Below are 21,929 nucleotides of genomic sequence, written 5' to 3' on the forward strand. Positions count from 1 at the left end.
CTGGCACCCTGGCAGTGCTGCCTGGTGCTAGCCTGGCGATGCCAAGTTGGCAATTTCTGGGTGGTGGTGATCAGGCTGGAGAGTGCCCTGTGTGGATGTTGGAGGGTGAGTGGGGCCGGCGACCCCCTTATCCCTTGGAACACCATTTTCTTGCTGCACTGAGGAATTCTGGCGAGCAGGGTTCCTCAGTGCAGAAAACGGAGCTAAGTGCAGCCTCATCGGGAGTACCCCCCTCAGGCCCCTGATCTACCCAGATGGGCATTAGATAGCAGGGTGTTTTCTCGGTGCTTAAGCACCTGGGAAACACTCAGCTAATCTCGCCCTATGGGACTCTGTCTCCACTCGGGTAGATCGCGCTCTACGTGTGGTCACTTCCATCAATACTGTCATGGGTAGGTGAATCTGTGACAGTTAGATTGGCGAGGACAAAGTCACGTAGATTGTTGGATCTCTTGTTATCCGCCACAATCCTAGAGGTGGTTTTCCGGGCTTCCTTACTTCAGTTAGTAGTGGTACTACCGAACCACTCTTGATGATGGACATTGCAGACCTCCACCTCCTGGAGTACATTTTCGTCCCCATACAATTGAATGGCTTGTTAAGCCATTTAAGAGGGCATTTAATGAGTCAACCTCATTGTTGTTGAACCAGAGTTACATCTTGACTAGACTGTACCACACTTGGTCCAATATCTAACACAATCTCAAGAGCAATAATAACCTGAGAGAGCTTTACAGCCTGGCACTTAAATGCTATTCATGGTGGAATTCTGCTTATTCGGGGTGCACTACCTTCAGTTGATTTTGGGCTGGGGCAGGTTTCTACCAGGTTTTTAACCTTATAATTTGCTACTTTTTTTGGACCTTACCATGGGAATGCTCGCCAAAACTTCGAGGATTATGTCACCAAATGTCATTAGGAGGATACACAGCACTAAAACCCACAAATAAAACAGCATGTATTCCCAGTGCACCAGCAGTTAGAATGAAATAAATGAGACACAGTATTGATAGCTTCAGCTGCTAATGGTGAAGCATTTTCCTTAAAGAAATCCTGAAGCGGGATTGCTGGAGTTGATGCATTTTTTTCTTTCCTCTTTCTCCTGGATTGAGCTGAACTTGCCTCTGGCACCACTGAGCATTTCGTCTCCAACTCACAGAAAGAAGTGCTGAGATCGAACAAGGCAATCTCTTGATGTTAATTTTAGTGGAGAAGGGGAAGGGACAGTGCAGGAGAGTGAGGCAACATCTGAGAGTATAATTCTCTGCAAGGTATTATTGCCCCCCCCCCCCTCCTCCTCCTCCTCCCACTCTCCCCGCCCAGGAACTTGCAGGGCACTTGGATATCAACTGCATTTTAAGACTCGTTCTCAAATAATGAGAACCTAACCTCATGATTTTTTGCAACAACTGTCAGGCGGCACTTTTCTGTTATTCAACCACAAACTCTCTGAAGAAGCTGTGAGAAACATTACTCAATATGCACATAGAAATTGCTGACCTCATTCAACCTCAACAATGTTCTGAAGAGACATAAAAGCTGGTCTCGGCAACCATGCCCACATGTAAGAATGAATTTTTAAAAATGGTCATGAGGTTGGCACTTTGTCATAATGTCTGTAATTAACTGCATTCCATTGGTAAGCCGAACGGATGTGCAATTCTGGCACAATGCTACTGTCAGAGTGTCTTTATGCAGGGCTGCACATGACAAATGCTACACCTGCAAGCAGCTTCTCATGAATATAAACATACTGATTGAAATATGAAGATGAACTTTTGTATTGTTACACATAAGCACACTTGCTCTCAAGGGAAGGAACACAGTAATACTCTCAGTGTGATAGGATTCATAATTGAAACGGTACTGCCTTGTTGAGGAATTTTACAAGCAGCTCAGAGCCCATTTTGTGGCAAGGGGAATTATGTGTGTTGCAAAAAGGGGTTTGAAGATCAATTTAACCCCTATTCCCGATAAACGTCGATACTTCCTAAATTACTGTTTTCTTGAAGAGTTACAGGAATACGTTTTTCTAACTGCAGCATGTACACAAACTTGGCCAATTGCTTGTGACGAGTTTTGCCTGTACTCATTCAACTCCACAGAGGTGGAGATGTAGCTAGGGAAATATCTAAAGTTATGATTATGCACTAATTTATACCATGCAATTTTAATATAAAAAATATTTTGGCAGAACCATTTTTGCTGAACTATAACATGCTAAACATAATCCTTCAGCTAAATGCCAGGGCCAAAAATTTGCTTGAGCAGTGAAAGGGTTCAATTGTCCATGGACCCATTCATTCTGGGAAAGCATTGAATTAGGTAGGGGGCTTGGGAGTTTTCCACTGTACTGAACAGAAATGTCTACCTAGAATTAATACGCAATTTATAGTGCTGTTCACTTATGAGTCATTACACATGGCTCCTCATTACATATCCTCCATTTGAGCTCATTACTTTGAATATATATGAAAGCACAACAAATAAGTATCTTTTCATGGATCAGTCCCCATCTTTTCCAAACTTTCCACTTAATTCAGTATCTAAATAGTGTTCATGCGGCATTTTGACAGTTATAAAATTCTTGTTCTATTATTATAGGACTGGATTTTCATCTTCAAGTCAGGTGGCAGGAGTTGGGAATCAGGCAATGTCCCGACTGAGAGCCCAGACAGAGCGTTGAAACAGCCGCGCTCCAGGGAAAATATTGCTTGATTGACAGCTCAATGTAATCTATACTGTCAATTGCACAATAGAATCATAGAATCCCTCCAGTGCAGCAGGAGGCCATTCGGCCCAATGAGTCTGCCCCAACCCTCCAAAAGAGCACTTTACCCAGGTCCACTTCCCCATCCACCCCGCCCTATCTCCGTAACCTGACCTGCACATTTATTTTCAAAAAATAAAGAGGTTTCAAGTGCTTGCAGTTTCGGCCATCAATACAGTTAAGTATCTGGATGATTGATGCTTTTAGTGGGCTGTGGCAAAAGTCATTTTTATGAATTAATGACTTTGTTAAAGCTTTTTCAACACATACCAGTGCCATTATAAGATTCCATGGTTCGATACAGAGTATATAGTGGGTGAAGTGGCATGGAAGTGCTATAGCCTGGCATGGATGGAATAAGGGGACGTGACGGGGTGGTGGAGGGGCATAGATTGGAATGGAGGGTATGTAAGGCCTTGGGGGTAGGTGAGGGAGCAATGCTTGGTGGCACACTGGTAAGACATTAGTTCATGACACCTCTGAGTGTCATAAATGAGTCTTTCAAAAGTTGGCCTGAATCCATGAAACTTTCAGAGGACTAGGTGATGCCCAGCTCCACAATGGAGTCAGCCAGGTTGGGCGTACAGGGTTCAGCCTTGCAATCCAAATTAGCCCACAACCTCAACCTACACTGATGAAAGTTGGGGGCACCAGGAATGGGATCTTGGATGCCGGAAATAAGTCCCGACTGCTATTTTCATACCACATGGAGTCTCCCTGACTCCATGAAAATTTAGCCCATGTCTGGCTTACAGTTTCTGCCCCATCCAGGAAGCATCATTTTATATTCAAAACATCTGCTGCTTTGGTTTAACATTTTACACCTACGCACAGCTCCACTACATTTTCCCTAGAAAACGTTATATTACTGCTGAAGGTTTGAAATTTTTCAACCTATATTTTGAAACAATTTTTTATTTGTTACTGACTATTGCAAATAAAGACAGCATAAAAACTTCCTCTTGGAACTAGGATAATAATCCAGGGCATATGTACCACCACAACACTTTGCTCACTTCTATGGTGTTTTTGATAAGTATATTATGTCACATAAAGCATTTACTCACGGTGATGGGACATTTGGAAACGTCAACTCTGATTGGTTACCGAGAAGCTGGTTTCCGAATTCCGAAGAACAATCGTTATCATCAATTTCATTGAGCTCTTCGTCTGTGATGATGTCAAAAGTTGCATCGTCTGGTTTCGCGAAATTTTCTGTAAGAGCCGAAAGTGGAATCATTCACAGACTTACAAAGCGAACAGGTAAAACACAGCACGGTCACAGATTGTTAAAAGCACAAGGAAATCAGAGACAAGAGAAACTAAATTAACCCATCAAACCTATTCCTTTTAATGACTATCATGCAGTTTGACTCTGCTTGAATAAACCTCTGAAGAAAGAGTCGATGTAATTTATTCCCTATAGAGGGAATGAAAATGGATGGTGTTATCTATCTAGGCATCAACAGTCACCATTTGGGCGTATTAAGACAGTCATACCAAAATGAACTGGATTAGCAGCTTCAATAGTTTTTTAAAAAATTTTATTTTTAAGTTTTACATTTTTACACTGTACATTAATGAAAGGTCCACCCCTCCCAACTCTATCAGTTGTTGGCTTCATATAGATCTTGGAACAGGTTGGCGAATGGCCCCCATGCTTTGTGGAAGCCATCTTCAGACCCTCGGATGGTGAACTTAATCTTTTAATCTTCTCCAGGTGGAGAAATTCCGCCAGGTCTGCCAGCCAGTCTGCAGCTGTGGGTGGTGCTGATCGCCAGCCGAACAGGATTCTCCAGCGGGCGATTAGGGAAGCAAAAGCCTGGGCGTCAGCCCACTTCTCCATATGTAATTCTGACTGGTCCAATACCCCGAAGACTGCCACTCTCGGCACGGCTCCACCCTCACAACCTTGGACATCGCCTTGAAGAAGGCTGTCCACAACCCAAGAAGTCTGGGGCAGATCAAGAACATGTGGCCGTGGTTGGCCGCGCCTCCCTGGCACTGTTCACATTTATCCTCCGGCTCCTGGAAGAACCTGCTCATTCGGGTTCTTGTTAGGTGTGCTCTCTGCACCACCTTTAGCTGCACGAGACTTAGCCTTGCACAGGAGTGGAGATGGCCCTGTTCAGTGCTTTGCTCCAGAGTCCCCACCTATTTCTGTCCCAAGCACTTTCTCCCATTTTCCCCTTGTTTCGTCCAGTAGGGGGGGGGGGTATCCTTTCTAAAATTCATCCGTATATGTCCCTGCAGTTCCCCTTTCCCAGACAGTCCGCGTCCAGTAACTCCTCCAACCTTCCCACCTTGAACCCCAGTAACTACAATTTTACCCATTCCATCCCTTCTTTAACTTTTTGTTTCCATCTTCCCAACTTACCATGCCTCCAAACCTAGTTCAACTGCAAACTTGGTGATTCAATTACATAACTTTATTCAAGTCCTCTATATGTATGGTGAAAAGCCAATTTAAATCTATGGGAAACGTTATTTAATATTACTTAATCACACCCCGGCAATCTGAGAATGTTCACTTTACCATTACTTTCTGCCTCCCACCTCTTAGATGACAGCGTTGCGTCCAACTCTTTGCAGAACCTTATCAAAAGCCTACTAGAAATCCACACAGACATCATCCAAAGGCATTCCCATACCCACTATGTGAGAGACTTCTTCAAAATATTCAACTATGGGCTGTATTTTACATGCCCCCACTGGGATTTTTTTTGTTGGGAGCATGAGGAGTGAGAAAAAAAGGTCAGGTGGCTAGCCTACCACGTTTCTATCACCATGCCCCACTCCTGCTGCCCACTACGCACTCCCCACTCTCTTCCTCCCCCCCCCCCCCCCGCAAAACCAGGCTCAAACTCAAACAATATGCAGATGCGGGGCCCCTGCAATAGCCCATTATTATGCTGCACATTCAGTAATATGACTCGCATGGGGAGAAGTTGGGAGTTGGCAGGCTTCTTTTATGGTTGCATGAAAAAGGTTGGCAGGATTGGGAGGGCATCCGATCAAGCAATGTTTTCCCATGGGTTCAGGTGCCCCAGCACAATAATGGGTGTCTGGGTTCTTAGCCAAGCCTCATTAAGTATTCTTGGGTGCAAACGCAAACAGCTCTGATAAGGAAAATTTGATTCTAAAGCTTTTTTAAAAAAAAATCCCAAATTAAGGGGTAAGTTAGCGTGGCCAATCCACCTACTCTGCACATCTCTGGGTTGTGGGGGTGAGGCCCATGCAGGCACGGGATTCCAAACTTTATCGGTAATTATTACCTGTGTTTCTGCTGGATGGTCCTTCTGAAACTGATCGTGAGGGAGATTCATCAGGACTGTTTGGAGTACTAGAAGATCCAGGATCGTTCAACCTTTGAACCACAGCACTATGTTCTGTGTAGCAGGCTCTGCAGCAACGCTCTCGCTTACCATTGTGCTTTGTCGTTACAAAATTATTACTGCAGTAATAACAGAAGATACGTCCACAAAGCCTGAAATGAAACAAAACAAGGTGGTCATTTTCCAGGTAAAAACAAATTTCTTCACCTCGGGAGGAGATTAAATTTGACAAATCTTTTTGCTGATTTTCCAAATGTCCTATGCTTCAAACCCATGTTAGTTTATTTGGGCAATGAAGAATCGATGAAATACAAAGGGCTTTTATTGAGCACACAAGAAAGGGATGGGAACACTTAGAAATGAATGTGCCAAACTGTACTTGAAAATGAGGTAATGATGGAGATGCTTAGTAAATGGTGGCATCAGTTGTTAGAGAACATGGCAATAGAATTATCTAAAGAGAATGTGGACAGGTCACTATGGGAGATAAATATTCCAAAGGAAATGTTATTAAGAAGGTTGAAGGATTAAACAAGAGCCTGTCCCAAGACAGTGCTGTTCAGGAACTGAAAATTACTTCCAAAAGAGAGTTCCACATATCCCATCTGCTATTTGAATATAGTCTGAAGTAACAACTGAGATGAGTAATATTTTTATCCAGGTTACTATTTATGTGGAATTAGCAGCCTTAAAGAAAAGTTGCTTGACGACCCTGTAATTTGGATGAAGGCAAAATAATTTTTTGTCCTTGGTTTGATAATTAACAGCAGCTGACAGAAAACTTGGAGAGGTAAGCCAGCATGGTTAAAATATAACGCATGCAACGCCAGTTAAGAGGATTTTAATTTTAATTTAAATCTGTATGTGGGGCAATGTATTTTAATCAGAAACCAGTCATATAAAGATGCTGTGATCTAACTGAATTTTTAAAAAAATTCCAATTAAGGGGCAATTTAGCGAGGCCAATCCATTTACCCTGCACATCTTTGGGTTGTGGGGGTGAGACCCACGCAGACACGAGGGGAAATTGCAAGCTCCACACGGACAGTGACCCGGGGCCGGGATCAAACCCGGGTCCTCGGCGCCGTGAGGCAGCAGTGCTAACCACTGCGCCACTATGCTATTTTAATTCTAACAATCACACCAGGTTCCATGAAGTGCTTTCATTATTTATCTCAACACAACATTTGACCCATAAGACACTAATGGAGAGGTTAATTCGAAAGGACAGCAGGCTATTCTTATTTGTTTCCTGTCAGCGGGTGGGTCTTTAGTATTGGAATGCTCCTGCCTGCACGCCACTGCTCCCCACCCTGCTCTCTGCTGTTGTATGTCACTTGGCAGCTGTTGTGATTTCTGTTCACTCTCACCTGGTGTCATCTGCTCACCAGTCCGCAGCCTGCCCGAGGTGCCCAAGGAAACTTTCAAGCCTGTGCTTCATGTGTGTCCCAGTGCTCAACACCTGTATGGACTGTTAAGAAGCAAGGGATGTATGAGGAGCGCACAGAGGAGAGGGTGTAGGGGATGTTGGAGGTCGAGGAGAATATGAGGATGAGAAACAATTGGGGTGAAGAGGACAGGCAATGAGGAGAGTGGTATATTTTGGGGAGTTAGGCGAGAGTACTAAAGGGACAAGCAACCATTTTCCTTTGGCAGCTTCAATAATACATATGATCAAGAGTAGGCCATTCAGCCCCTCAAATCTGTTCTGTTAGACTATGGAATGATCTGTATCTCAGCACTTCACATCACATGCCTTGAAACCCTAACCCAACAAAACAACTTACCAATTTTAGTCCTGAAACTTTTAATTGACTCTGCATTCACATTGTTCCTTACATGTGAAACAGTCCTTCATGGCTTTATTCCCAAATGTTTTAGCTCTGATTTTACAATTATGCTCCTTTGTTCTGGATTCCTCCACCAGAGGAAATATCTGTCCTGCTATATTCTTTAATCAATTAAGAAAGTACCTTGATTAGATTACCCATTGTCATTCTGAGCCCATGGGAATACAAGGAAGTTAATGCAGCCTTTTCCCATAGTTTAATCTGTAAAACTCTGGTATCTTCCTGTAAAAATTTACTGTATTCCAAAGCTAATACGTCTTTCTTGATCTGCGGGTGCTTAAAATTGATTGCAGTATTCCAAATGGGATCTGAGCAACTGATGTATAAATTCTTACCTTTCTTTTCTTGAGATACTGATCAACATTTTAGGAGTCTTATTAATTACTTTTAGCATCAAGTGCTAGTTTTTAGTGATCAGCACAATCGATTCAAGAAAATGGCTTTTTAGGATACCAAGTGGATAATCTCACACATTAAACTTGATGGGAGGGATTCTCTGATCCTGAGGCTAAGCGTTCACACCGTCGTAAACGGCGTCGTGTTTCTCGACGGCGCCAACATGTCATCAGGAGCAGTGATTCTGATCCCTACAGGGGCCGGCGCGGAACAAAAGAGGCCCCCAGCCCGAGAGGCCGGCACGCCGATCGGTAGGCCCCGATCGCGGGCCAGCCCACAGCGGAGGCCCCCCACCACCACCAAGCCGCCCCCAGATGGATGCACGCCGATGTCCCGCCGGGTAAGACCACACATGGACAGCACCAGCGGGACTCAGATTTTTTTTACGGCCGCTCGGCCCATCCCGGGCGGAGAATCGCCGGGGGGGACCGCATAGAGCGGCCCCCGACTGGCGCCACGCTGACCGCGCCAATGGCGCCGATTCTCTGCTCTCCGGAGAATCGGCGGACCGGCGTCGGGGCAGCGTGGCACGATCGCGCCTGGCCCGGCGATTCTCTGGCCCGGCGTGGGCTGAGAGAATCCCACCCGCTGTGTTTCTTTTTTTTAAATTTGTTCACGGAATCTGGGCGTCATTGGCTGGGCCAACACTTATTGCCCTTGAACAGAGGGCATTTTAAGAGTCAACCACAGTGTTGTGGGTCTGGAGTCACAAGTAGGCCAGACCAGATTTGGATGCATTCCATAAAGGACATTTGTGAACCAGATGGATTTTTACAACAATTGACAATGGTTTGATGTCTTTTAATTGCAGATTTTTTTCCCAGATTCAAATTCCACTACCAGCCGTGGTGCGATTCGAACCAAGGTCCCCAGATCATTATCCTGGATTACTAGTCGAGTGACAATATAATTGTGCCACCGCCTCCTGTCCCTTTGCAATTTATTGTTTCCATCAACAAAAATGTACTGCTCCCCAGTAACTTGGATATATAACTACACTGTCAGAGCTCATAACCTCGACTCACCCACTTCTTGATGTCACTATCATTTATGGTAGGGGGACTTTAGCAACCGAACCCCAGCCATAGCACTGAAGACATTTGCAACAGACTTAGCCATTTCCTTAGCTAAACTATTCCTTTGCAGAAATGAGAATATGGATAATTGCCCTTGTATATCCTATCCAGAAGAAACAAAATTATCTATGATAAAATTTCCCCTCTCTCCACTTTAACCCAATGAACAGCTAAATGATGGATGTGTATGGTCATCTACTTAGCGCTTTTGGCTGAAGAGCCTTGTAAATATTTAAGTCCTTGAACCCATGCAGAGCCCTGCTATGATTGAGGATAGAACGATCATGAAGTCTCCTTTTCCCATTGGGTTCCTGATAATTTGCTATGGTTCTCAACAAAGTAGTAGGGCCATGGAACTTGTTGCAGAACTTATAGTCAACTGTTCCTCACATTTAGCCTGTAAGTAACTTCACTAGGTTATTGCTACTGGTGCATCCTTCAACATTGCACACTGAACCAGGATTGATCAATCGGCTTGTTGATGCATGAGTGAGGAAGGTGACAGGCCAAGAAGCTACAAATAACATTGATGTACAATTCTGCGGCTGGTAACCCACAGTCTGTCATGAATACCTATTTTTAATCTGCCAAATCTGTCTTTAGTCTATCCTACTTAGCATGACCACATGATGATCATCCCTATTATGAAAATAAGAGTCTGCAGTGTTCGCTTCTTCAAATGCTACCCTAGACAAATGTCTCTGCAACAAGTAGGTTGGTGAGGATTGGGTCAAGTAGGTTACTCCCTTTTTTAGTTCCCATTGCACCTGATAGGGGTTTCAGTGGTCAGTCCACAGTGTCTACCTACTGAGCCTCTTCGTCAAACATTGAAGTCCTATATCCAGTGTATATCTGTCTGTCTGTCCCCTTGTTCCACTCAATGTTTTCCCACTGAACACCATTTCATCAACTGGGAGGGGGTTGGAGATAGTAAGAATATCTCCTTGTCCTTGGTTAAAAGTCTTGAAGATTCATTTTGAGGACTTCAAGGGCCAGACCCATTTGTTTACATATCAATGTATCTGCAGCCCTATTGGGACTATATGGCCAGTTAGAGAGGAAATGACCAGAATAATACAGGGGTCTAGGATGTTGGTTATTGTCTGAATTGTCAGGCTATTACTTGATGAATCCACATCTCTGATAGCCCCCATGGATCTATCCTTGGCTCCTTCCTATTTCTCATCTACATGCTGCCCCTCGGTGGCATCATCTGAAAGCACAGCATTAGTTTTACATGTATGCTCCGACACTCAGCTCTACTTCATCAGCAGTTCTCTAGACTCCTCCAATCTCTCTAAATTTTCAGACGACTTATATAACATGTATGAAAAAATGAATGAAAATCGCTTATTGTCACGAGTAGGCTTCAATGAAGTTACTGTGAAAAGCCCCTAGTCGCCACATTCCGGCGCCTGTCCGGGGAGGCTGGTACGTAGCATTGGATGAGCAGAAATCTCCTCCAATAAATATCGGTAAAACTGAAACCAATGTTTTCGGTCCCTTCTCAAAATTCCATTTCCAGTTATCGATTTCATCTGCTAGTAGCACAGACTGGCTACAGTCTGTGATTAAACCAGCCTGTTTGCAACCTTGGTGTTGTATTTGACCCCAAGGTGAGCTTCCGATCAGATATTCGCTTAGTCATCCAAACTAACAATTTCCACCTAAATAACTTTGTCCACTTTGCCAGTCTCAGCTTTTCTGCTGCTGAAACCCTTGTTCATGTCTTTGTGACCTCTAGAATTGACTATTCCACAACACTCCTGCCTAGTCTGACATTCTATCCTCCAGAAACTTGAGGTCATCCAAAACTCTGCTGCCTGCATCTTAACTTGCACCAAATCCCATTCACCTGTGCTCACTGAACTACATCAACATTTTGATTTTAAAATTCTCATTGTTGTTCTCATATCTGGCAATGACCTCACCCTCCCTTTTTCTGTAATCCCCAATGAGTTCCACAATCCTGATGTTATAATCTATGATTAATCACATTAAAATGCTTGACTAACATAAGCACCAGTCCCCAGTGAGGAAGACTATATGCAAAGTTGACACTACAAGAACTCTCCTAAGTCGTTGCTAATAAGCTCTTCTAATATCGCTTACGATTTTGTTTGGCAGCCGATTGGTTTACTAAATCATTTCAGTGGACATTTAGAATCATCACATATTTTACAACTGGAGCCACACTGTTTGGGGTGGTAGGTTCCAAATTGAATAAATTGGGTTTTTAACATTAACAAAGAGTTCATTTTTTCTACTGAGAGTCCATGACTTATGAGATTTTCAAATTGAATTTCACAACTTGCTTTGTCACATAGAATTGTTGATCTTATCTGAGATCTGTTCTTTTGAAGATACTGAACTCCACACAAAATTGAAACTATGATTTTACCAATGATCTGCATATGATTAGAATAGCTTGCTTCGGAACAAGTTCCAAGTTCAGCCTAAATCATATAAGTAAGGCAGGATCGCGACTGTCCTCAGTTACGGATGTGGGTATCATTAATATAGGCATTGTAACGTGTTATTTTAACTTGGGTACCATGAATGCGGTGCAACTAATATGGATATTGCAATTTGTTTATTTTAACATTGGTATCATTTGATGTAGCATCACTATTATGTTTAATTTAAGGTTTTTTAAAATTCATTTACGGGATGTGGGCTTCGCTGGTTAGACCAACAATTATTGCACATCCCGCTACGTAAATATCAGCAAAGTGGTTTAGCAAAGATGTGAATCTCATGATTAACCATTTTGGCAAGGATATCACTATTGTGGCTAATATCAATATGTAAATTGTGAAATGGGTATTTTGATGTGGTTCCTTTTGCTTCAGTGACTGTAACATGTGTTATTAACCAGAGGATCAGGATACCAGCAACGTAGGTAATGTGAATGACCACAGTCGGACGGCACGGCAGGATGCTTTTAAAATTAATGTACTGTTTTTTGCACAAATAAAATTAAACTGTCATGTATGTTGTAAACCATGTCTGGGCAGCAATTAAGAGAAAGGGTGGAAACAAAAATAATAGGGAACAGGGTGCACGTGATACATTTAATAGTCAGAGTACTGTGAAGCCAGAAAGCAGATCAGACAGATGAGGTGTTGAAGTAGCAACACAGAGAGTGCGGGGCAGCCAACTTCAGGAAACAGCTCAGCTTGAGATGAAGTGCCAAATGCAAAAAAGCCAGTTTGTGCAAAAGATTGTTTTCTTCACTGAACCCCGCAGAGACCATTTCCAAGTCCTGGCCGCTTAAGCAGTACGTTGTGGGAGACTGGTTAGATTTGACCAATAGGTTTATGGTTGTTTGGGAAATGGAAAGGTCTCAGTGGAGTTTAGGATTACGGGGGAAGCAGATGCTTTTGGGTTTCCAGTCTTTGAGGGATTAAGTACTTACTGCTAGTGTGCCAAAGTATAAGATTATTCTTTGTAGTGTTTCGGTACCTTTCATTTACTTTAATAAATACTTCTACTGTTGTTTGATGAAAGCGAGATTTGAGTTCTCACTGTTTCCACAAACGTTTCTCACTAACATCCAAAAAAACAATACACATGGAACCAGTGTTTCGTTTCAGATTGGAGACTCTCGCAGATAACATCAATGGGGTTTGGTAACATATCATTCGGGGGCCTCCAGGATTTTTCAAAAGCATCATTCTTTTGGTGTAAGAATCTAATTTTTTAAAAGGCAAGGAGCGTGGGAAATGTGGAAAGAAAGTGAGAACTGGTTATTCAAAGAAAAAGGCTGCAGATGAAATGGCTCTACTCTTGTCCAAACATATTTGGGAGTGAATAACATAACCGCGGCAAAATTGAAAAATGCGCCAATGGCTAAACTGTTGGAATTGCCAGATAAATTGGAATTATGAAGATCGGCAGAAGGAAAGCTGAGAGGAGTCTAGGTTTAAGGTGAGAGGGGAGAGGTACAAAGTGACCAGAGGGGAAACACGTTCACATAGATGGTGGCGAGCATCTAGAACAGGCTGCCAGAGGCAGTGGTAGAGGCGGGTACAATATTGTCTTTTAAAAAGCAGTTAGACAGTTAAATGGGCAGAGTGGATATAGAGGGGAATGGGCCAAATGCGGGCAAGTGGGACTAGCTTAGTGATAGAAACTGGGCGGCTTGGACAAGCTGGGCCGAAGGGCCTGTTTCCATGCTATAAACATCTAGGACTCCATTATTGAATGCATAGTGAAGCACTTAAAATTCCTCGGGTTGCCCGATCAACCAAGTTCTCCAAGAAGTGACGCAGCTGAATTGGCTAAAAATTCAATTTCAAAAAGAAATAGAAATGAAAAAACTTGAACTAGAGATACAGGTAAAGCAAAAAGAGAAAGAGCGGAAAGGGAAAAAGAGAGCTTTTCAAAGGGAATTGGAAATGGAGAAGTCAGCAATGGCAGAAAGGGAAATAGAGAGAGAGAATTTCAGCTTAAGATGCAGGAAGTAAAAAAAAAAGAGACACGAGAACAGGCTGAGGAAGGAAGTAGTTTTAGACATGAACCTCGTGAGGAGATGCTTAAATTTATACAAGCTCGGGGCGGCACGGTGGCTAGCACTGCTGCCTCACAGCGCCGAGGTCCCAGGTTCGATCCCAGCCCTGGGACACTAACCGTGTGGAATTTGCACATTCTCCCTGTGTCTGTGTGAGTTTCGCCCCCACAACCCAAAGATGTGCAGGCTAGGTGGATTGGCCATGGTAAATTGGCCCTTAATTGGAAAAAATGAATTGGGTACTTAAAGAAAAAAATTGCTCTTCCAAAATTTGAGAAGGGTGTAGAAGCATTTGAAAATGTAGCTAAACAAATAAAATGACCACAAGAGAATTGGACAATACATTTGTAAATTTGTCGGCAAGGTTACTGACGTGTATGCATCTTTGGTTGAGGAGAGATGGAAGGACTATGAGACAGTCAAAAGAGCTATCTTTAGTGCATACGAGTTAGTTCCTGAGGCATACAGACAGAAACACAGGTAAACAGCACAGGCAAACTCACCTTGAATTAGAAAGATTAAAGGAAAACTATTTTGATTGTTGGATATGGGCTTTAAAAATCACAAAAGCATTTGAAGCTCTTAGAGAGGTGATGGTTTTAGGAGAATTGAAAATTTAAATCTCTTTGATTGTTAGCATGTATGTGGAGGAACAAAAGTTCAAATTGCCAGACAGTCAGCAGAGCTAGCTGATGATTACGAACTGGTCAACAGAACCAAACCTTTTAAATCAAAAATCTGATAGAAATTGGGAAGGTGAGAGAAAAGGCAGTCAAGGAAAGGAGGGAGTGGCTGAAACTCGCAAAGACTTTTTACCACCATAGATAAAAGACAGTGCTAAAGAGGTTTCACCCCTTCCAAAGGAAGTCAAGAGAGTTAGCTGCTACCATTGCAATAAACTGGGCCACATGAAATCATGTGCTGATTGTAAAAGGGAAAGCCGGTTTGAATTATCAAGCTTAAAAAGGGAAAAATTATATCAGAGAATGGAGAGCAAGAAAAGCAAGTAGGATGTGTGCATAGAGTGAGTGAGCGCCCAGTGTAGATGAACATGTGCGCACAAATTGTACAGGGACAAAGTGACCAGCAAGTGGTAGATGTCTTCAAGGACCATGGGCGGGATTCTCCCCTACCCGGCGTGACGGGGGGGTCCCGGCGTAAGGGAATGGCGCCAACCACTCGGGGTCGGGCCTCCCCAAAGGTGGGGAATTCTCCGCACCTTTGGGGGCTAGCCCCGCGCCAGAGTGGTTGGCACCAGAAGACTGGCGCAAAAAACCGGCGCCCCCGGCAGCGGGGCTTGTCGAAAGTCTTCCGCCGGTCGGCGCATGTGCCGGCGGTGACGTCAGCGGCCAGCTGCCGCTGACGTCACCACCGGCGCATGCGCGATGTGGGTTTCTCTTCCGCTTCCGCCATGGTGGAGGCCGTGGAAGAGAAATAGTGCAACCAGGGCACTGGCCCGGAGTCTGAGCGGGGGGGCCCCGATTGCGGGCCTGGCCACCGTGGGGGCATCCCCGGGGTCCGATCGCCACCCACCCCCCCCAGGGGCCCGCTCGCGCCACTGATCCCGCCGTTACAGAGGTGGTTCAAACCTCGGCGGCGGGAGAGGCCTCCCAGCGGCAGGACTTCGGCCCATCGCGGGCTGGAGAATCACCGCAGGGGCCTCGCCGATCAGAGTGGCGAGATTCCTGCCGCCGCCACTTCCCGGGTGGCGGAGAATCTCTGCCACGGCGGGGGCCTTATTTTCGGCGGCCCCAGGCGATTCTCCGACCCTGCTTGGGGTCGGAGAATTTCGCCCCATATGTGTCAGAGTAGGTTTTCGATGTGGACAGGATAGTATGGGGAAGGACATTAAAATTTTGGGAAATACAGTGGCCACTCAATCCTTAATGTTGTGGGATAAATATTTATTTTGTCCTGAAGGAATGCTAAAAGAAGTTCTGATCATAAGCATTCATGGGGTAAATAGGAAAATTCATCTAGAGAAGATCAACTTCAGGAGCAGTTTTAAGACGGGAGAACTAACTGCAGGATTGATGGTGAAATTACCTATTGCATGGGTTCAGTTTATTTTGAGGAATGATTTGGCAGGATCACAGGTAGTGATGATGCCCACGGTAATTGAACCGTCTGTATACAATCTAGCTACAGAGTCCTTACAAAAAGAATTTCTAGCAATGTTCCCAGATTTTGTAGTGACAAGATCACAGGCATGTCTGCATCGACTCTCACAATCTTCTGGAGAGGTGCCCTAGAGAGCATCCGATCCGGCTGCATCACAGCTTGGTACGGCAACTGCTCGATCCAAGATCGCAAGAAACTGCAGAGTGTGGTGAACTCAGCCCAACGCATCACACAAACTTGCCATCCCGAACATTGATTCTATCTACACCTCCCGCTGCCTCAGGAAGGCAGACAGCATTATCAGAGACCCCTCCCACTCAGGCTTTGACTTCTTCCAGACCCTTCCATCAGGCAGAAGATACAGAAGTCAGAAGACCCGCACATCCAGACATGGGAACAGCTTCTTCCCCACAGCTACTAGACTCCTCAACGACTTTCCCTCGGACTGATCTGTTCCCTGTAAGAACGCTATTCACGGCACCCTATGCTGCTCTTGCTCATGTATTTGCTTTGTTTGGTCTCTTGTTCTGCACTGTAACCAATCACTGTTTGTCGATGTTCCATTTGTCAATGTACTCTCTCGATTATTCTTTTTTTGTCGACTATGTACGTACTATGTATGTTCCCTTGGCCGCAGAAAAATACTTTCACTGTACTTCGGTACATGTGACAATAAATTAAAATCAAATCCAACTTTGGGAACAATCAGAATTGAAGGAGCAGAAAGCTAGTTTGCAGTCTGGCACAAAAGGAGAAAGTCCTGAATGCTACATCATCCAGTTTGGTAGTGCTGAGAATGACACCATGAACGTTGATGATGAATTGAATAAAATTAACATAAAACGAGAGCACAGAGTTGAACAGATACACTTAGCTAACGAGGTTAGTGTTCCAGTACACTCCCAATTGGTTCTCAGTTACAAATTCTGCATCTCCATCCAGATGAAAAAAATAACTGAATGCTACTCAGTGAAATGGAGAATTTGCGTTCTAAGCTAGACACCCATCAAAATGAACCAAAGCGAATTAAATCCGAGAAAAGTAAGTTAGAAAAACATATCCTTGAAATGGAACTTGGCCTGTATGAATTTCAGACCAGAACGCAGTTTTTAGGAAAATAACTCGTACCAAGTCAAAGTACCATTTCTATTCAGGCCAAAAACCTAGCACTTTAGCCAAGACAAATAACGAGTTTGAACGCACCAGTAAAAGGCGAGAGGTAAAAGTTCAAGAGCATGAAGCAGATAAAATCTATAATTCTAATACAAACTGGGGGTTTGGAGCTGAAGTTTAGAAATTAACCGGTCAGCTACAGGCTGTTGCCGAACAAATGGAGAAAGGTTCTGAGGAAAAGGAAGATAATAATAATCGCTTATTGTCACAAGTAGGCTTCAATGAAGTTACTGTGAAAAGCCCCTATCCAGGAGATCCAATATTTGGAGAAGAATTCTGTGTTGGACATGGAAGGAAGGGAGGAATTGCAGCAGCCACTGAACCATTTGAAGAAGGAAAACATATTCACGGTAGAGCAGACTGAAATCACGCAAAACAAACTAGAACATGAAAAATTGAAACTACCCCAATCCTTGGGAGTCCTCTCAGTTGCAAAAAGGTGAAGTTGCAGCAAGATTAAACTCCACCCCGGCAGAAGTGGCTGAAACACGGCCTGCTGTTGAGAAACCTAAAGTGCGCACTGACGCAGATCAGGATAAAGGTAGACATATGGCTGAAAAACTCGCAACCGGTGAACAAAAAGCAGACTCCCTTCAAGACAAGTTTGAGGCTCTTGAATGGGAGCTGCAGACCTCTGAAGAAAATAGTGAGCAAATTAAGTTGGAAGATGAAATTGCAAAGGAGCAGGCTGAGATACTAAAGGAAGAGAAGGAAGAGAAGGAAACAATTACTGAAAAGCAGGAACTATTGACTATGGACCTTAATTCCCTCTTCTCCGAGAAATGAGTTTTGGAGAAATAATTGCAGCAAAATCAGGAAAAGATAGAAATTCATTGGCTGGGAATTCTCCGACCATTGGAATTCTCTTTTCCCGCTGGCAGCACATGCTGCCCAGGGGTTTTCTGGCGGCGTGGGGTGGCTTCAACGGGAAATCCCATTGACAAGCAGCAGAAAAAGACAATCCCGCCGCCAGTGAACGGTGCGCCGCCGTGAAACACACGGCTGGTGGGGAACCGGAAAATCCCACCCATTGCTCATAAATTCGAAACAGCTGTCAGTGAAAAACTCTAAATGGCAGAAGACTATAAAAGTTATGTTAATGTTAGACATTTAAATGAACTAGTAAAAATGAGCCACAAAGAGTTGGAAAAATTGAGAGATAACGCCCTCAATCAAAACTCAAATTTAGAATGCGGAAAAGACACGGCTATCCAACCAAATTCATGAAGCTGATGGGTTGAATGTGGAGCTGCAATCTGCAAAGAAGTAAAGACCTTCCAGTAATTCAACAGCAGGTGAACAAGCACATGGAAGAGAAAGAGAAACTTCAGCAACAAATTGCAGTTCTGGAGCAGTTGAAGCAAAAGGATTCCATGGATTTGAGGAACTTTCATATTGTGATGGAGAATTTAAAGAACAAAAGGGAGAACTTGCAGACGGTGGCAGCTGAATTTCAGCAAGCAGCACAAAAGCTGTCAGCTAGGCATAGGGTTATGAAACAGACTAAGGAAAATCTGAGAAACAACTACGAAATGAACTGCAGGTTTCTCAGTTGCAAGCTTATGTACTTCTTAGCAAGGTAAATGATCTGACAGCGAATAATCACAAATTGCCGGATTATTTAACCAGCGCCAATGGAAAGATTCGGAAAATGCAGCAGGGCTTTGATGTAAAGAATTTTTTTTCAGTGCCACTTGAGAGTTCAAAAATCAGATAGAAAGCTATAAGTTGCAGCTAGAAAACTCGGGAGCCAGAAAAATACAAGTTAGTAAAGGATGTTGGGTACTTTCAGAATGAACTGCAGATCACGATGTATTGAAGAAGGAAGTAGATGAGTGTAAACAAAGACTAAGGTGCATCCAAGGCCACCAATCTGCGTTTACAGATTTGCAGGATCAGTATGAAGTTCAAGTACATTCATAACAAGGAAAACTGGCCGGAATGGAACAGTTTACTGCAGAACATATGGAAATTAAAAACCTAAAGGCTGCAAAACAAGAAGTAAATGCTGCCTTAAAAGATGCCACCAGCAAGACTGATGAATTGCTAAAGTCTCCTTTTAGCTTCATAACAGACAAGGACTGTCGAGAATGCATATAAGGGGTGGGATTCTCAGAGCCTGCGCTGGGTCAGAGAATCGGCGGGGGGGAGGGGGGGGCGTGCGAATCACGCGATGCCACTCCGACGCTGGTTCGCCGATTCTCAGGCGACCGGAGAATCGGCGCCAACGGCTCAGGCGCGGCGCCGGGCGGGAGCCATGGTGATTCTCCGTGCTCGACGGGCCGAATGTCCGCCGTTCGGCCAAGTCCCACCAGCGCCGTTCGCATGTGGTCCTACTCGGCGGGACCTCGGCGGTCATGCTTCAGGGGCCGTCCTGGTGTGGGGGAGGAGGTATCCGACTCCAGGGTGCCTCCACGGTGGCCAGGTCCACGATCGAGGCCCACCGATCGGCGGGTGGGCTTATCCCGGGAGGGGGGGGGCCTACGTTCCTCCGCGCCGGGCCCCTGTAGGGCTCCGCCATGTTGCCCGGGGGCCAGCGCAGAGAAGGCAACCCACATGCATGCGCGAACTCACGCCGGCCGTGGCACGCATGCGCAAACTTGCGTGAAGCGCTCCAGTGCCGTGCTGGCCCCCCTGTGCGGCGCAGTATCGCTGATCCTAGGGGCCAGATGACGCCATCGTAAAACGCTCTGGCGTTTACGGCGACGTCAACACTTAGCCCCAGGATCGGAGAATCCCCCCCAAGTTTATTGGAATTTACTGTTCTGTTAAAACAAGCGAAACATTTTTGTAATAGTGTTAAGTTAAGCAAATTCTTGCGGAAAATAAAGTCTTTTGAAATTTTGATACTTTATTTTTCGCTTGGGGGGCATGTCTCAAAATGGTAGGATGCTATTAAAATAAATGGGAAATCCCATTGACAAGCTTTTAGCTTTGACAAAGGGTCATCTGGACTCGAAACGTTAGCTCTTTTCTCTGCCTACAGATGCTGTCAGACCTGCTGAGATTTTCCAGCATTTTCTCTGGTTTTATTAAAATAAATGTTTTGTTTTCTGCACAAGTAATATTAAACAGCTTATGTATGTTGTAAACCCTGTCTGAACAGCAACAAAGAGAAAGGAGGGAAAAGGAAAGAAGAGGGAACAGGCTGAACTTTGCACTTGGTACATTTAGTGGTCAGAATGCTGTGAAGCCAGGAAGCAAGTCTGACACAGATGAGGTGTGAAGACGCAACAGCGAGCGAGAGAAAAGCGGAGCAACCAATCTCAGGAAACAGCTCAGCTTGAGATGAAGTGCTGAAGGCAAAAAGCCAGTTTGTGCAATAGATCATATTCTTCGCTGAACCAAAGACCATTTCCAAACCATAGTCACTTAAGCTGTACGGTGTGGGATTCACTGGCTAGATTTGACTAATAGGTTTATGGTTGTTTGGGAAACGGGAGGGTCTCAGTAGAGTTTAGGATTATGGGGGACACAGGTGCTTTGGAGTTTCCAGTCTTTGAGGAATTAAGTGTTTACTGTTAATGTGTCGAAGTATAAACTTGTTCATTGTCGTGTTTCATTATCTTTCTTCTACTTTATTGTTGATTAATGAAAAGGAGGTTTGAGTTCCCACTGTTTCCGCAAACATTTCTCACTAACATCCAAGAAGAAATACACCGCACAAAACCAGTGTTTCAGGTTGGAACACTTTCGCACATAACATCAACAGAGTTTCGTAACAACAGTCCTTAATGAATGTTTTTTTTCAATCCAATCTCTACAGATCAGATTTTCCCTGATTTTGGACCCGTAAATACATTTCACAGTCTTAGCAGATCCCAAATGTGCCTGCATGAATACCAACATGTGCCTGCATAGAGTCTGTGACATTTTCACAAACTGCAATGATGACACTTGAAATCTAAATGACAATGACACTCATATGATGTATGCACATGGAGGTAAATGTGTCCTAAGTTCTTCTACAATTTAGAGAAGCTTTTATAAGACAATTTGAATGCCGTCTCCTTACCACAACTGATCTAGTGACAATAAGAAAATGAAGAGCAATTGCAACAAAATGCATTAACAATTATAATTAATATGCAGCAGGCTGATCATTGGCTAAACAAGTACAAATGTGAAGTACAGCACTGATCAACACATCCAAGAGCATTTTTAGAGTGGTGATAAGGATTGAAAATATGCATCATGATTTGTCCATTAAGAGTCCATAATTCTATGCAATAATGATGATCTCTTAGGTAAAATGCACAAAATGAAACGTATTGAAAGTCACTTAAGGCATAAAGCTCTATTAATAAAATGGACAGAGTACATATAGTGCTTGCAATGCGACAATCAAAAAAACAAACTGCAAAATTAAACTACCTAGCATCAGCTGTTTATGTTTTGCCTGACTTTAAGAAGTAATTGTGCACGCAATACTATGCTGGCAATGTGCCATTTTAAGCATAATGTTTTAGCAGTCAACATCTTAAGAGACTGCAGTTCACTCAGAAATATTCGAAACGTATTTCACTACTTGCAAATTTTGTTACATTGGAACACACTGTGATACCACTTTTTTAGTTTTGCTTCCGACTTGCTCCCTAAGCTAAGGTTTTGCACCTAACGAAAGCCCAGGTTTTTAAAATTGGCAATCAAATCCTTGCTGAGGAAAGGCTGTAAGCAGAGTTATCATTAATGTGG

At 43.9% G+C, this 21,929-nt stretch overlaps 1 protein-coding gene across 6 annotated transcripts in view; it reads right to left on the reverse strand.

The window, feature by feature from the left end:
- The window catches only part of fyco1a (FYVE and coiled-coil domain autophagy adaptor 1a), a 261,315-nt gene that overhangs the window by 165,582 nt on the left and 73,804 nt on the right, over positions 1 to 21,929 (reverse strand). For all 6 annotated transcript variants that reach the window (XR_005460614.1, XM_038796694.1, XM_038796689.1 and 3 more), the window contains 2 exons: positions 6,046 to 6,257; positions 3,838 to 3,985 (listed from right to left, as the gene is read on the reverse strand). Coding sequence is in view for 5 of the 6 variants with exons in the window: in XM_038796694.1 (XP_038652622.1) it covers positions 3,838 to 3,985; positions 6,046 to 6,257 (360 nt within the window). In the remaining variant the exon portion in view is untranslated. The remainder of the gene's footprint in view (positions 1 to 3,837; positions 3,986 to 6,045; positions 6,258 to 21,929) is intronic.

Source organism: Scyliorhinus canicula, chromosome 5 (genome assembly GCF_902713615.1).
Source record: "Scyliorhinus canicula chromosome 5, sScyCan1.1, whole genome shotgun sequence".
Lineage (NCBI taxonomy): Eukaryota > Metazoa > Chordata > Chondrichthyes > Carcharhiniformes > Scyliorhinidae > Scyliorhinus > Scyliorhinus canicula.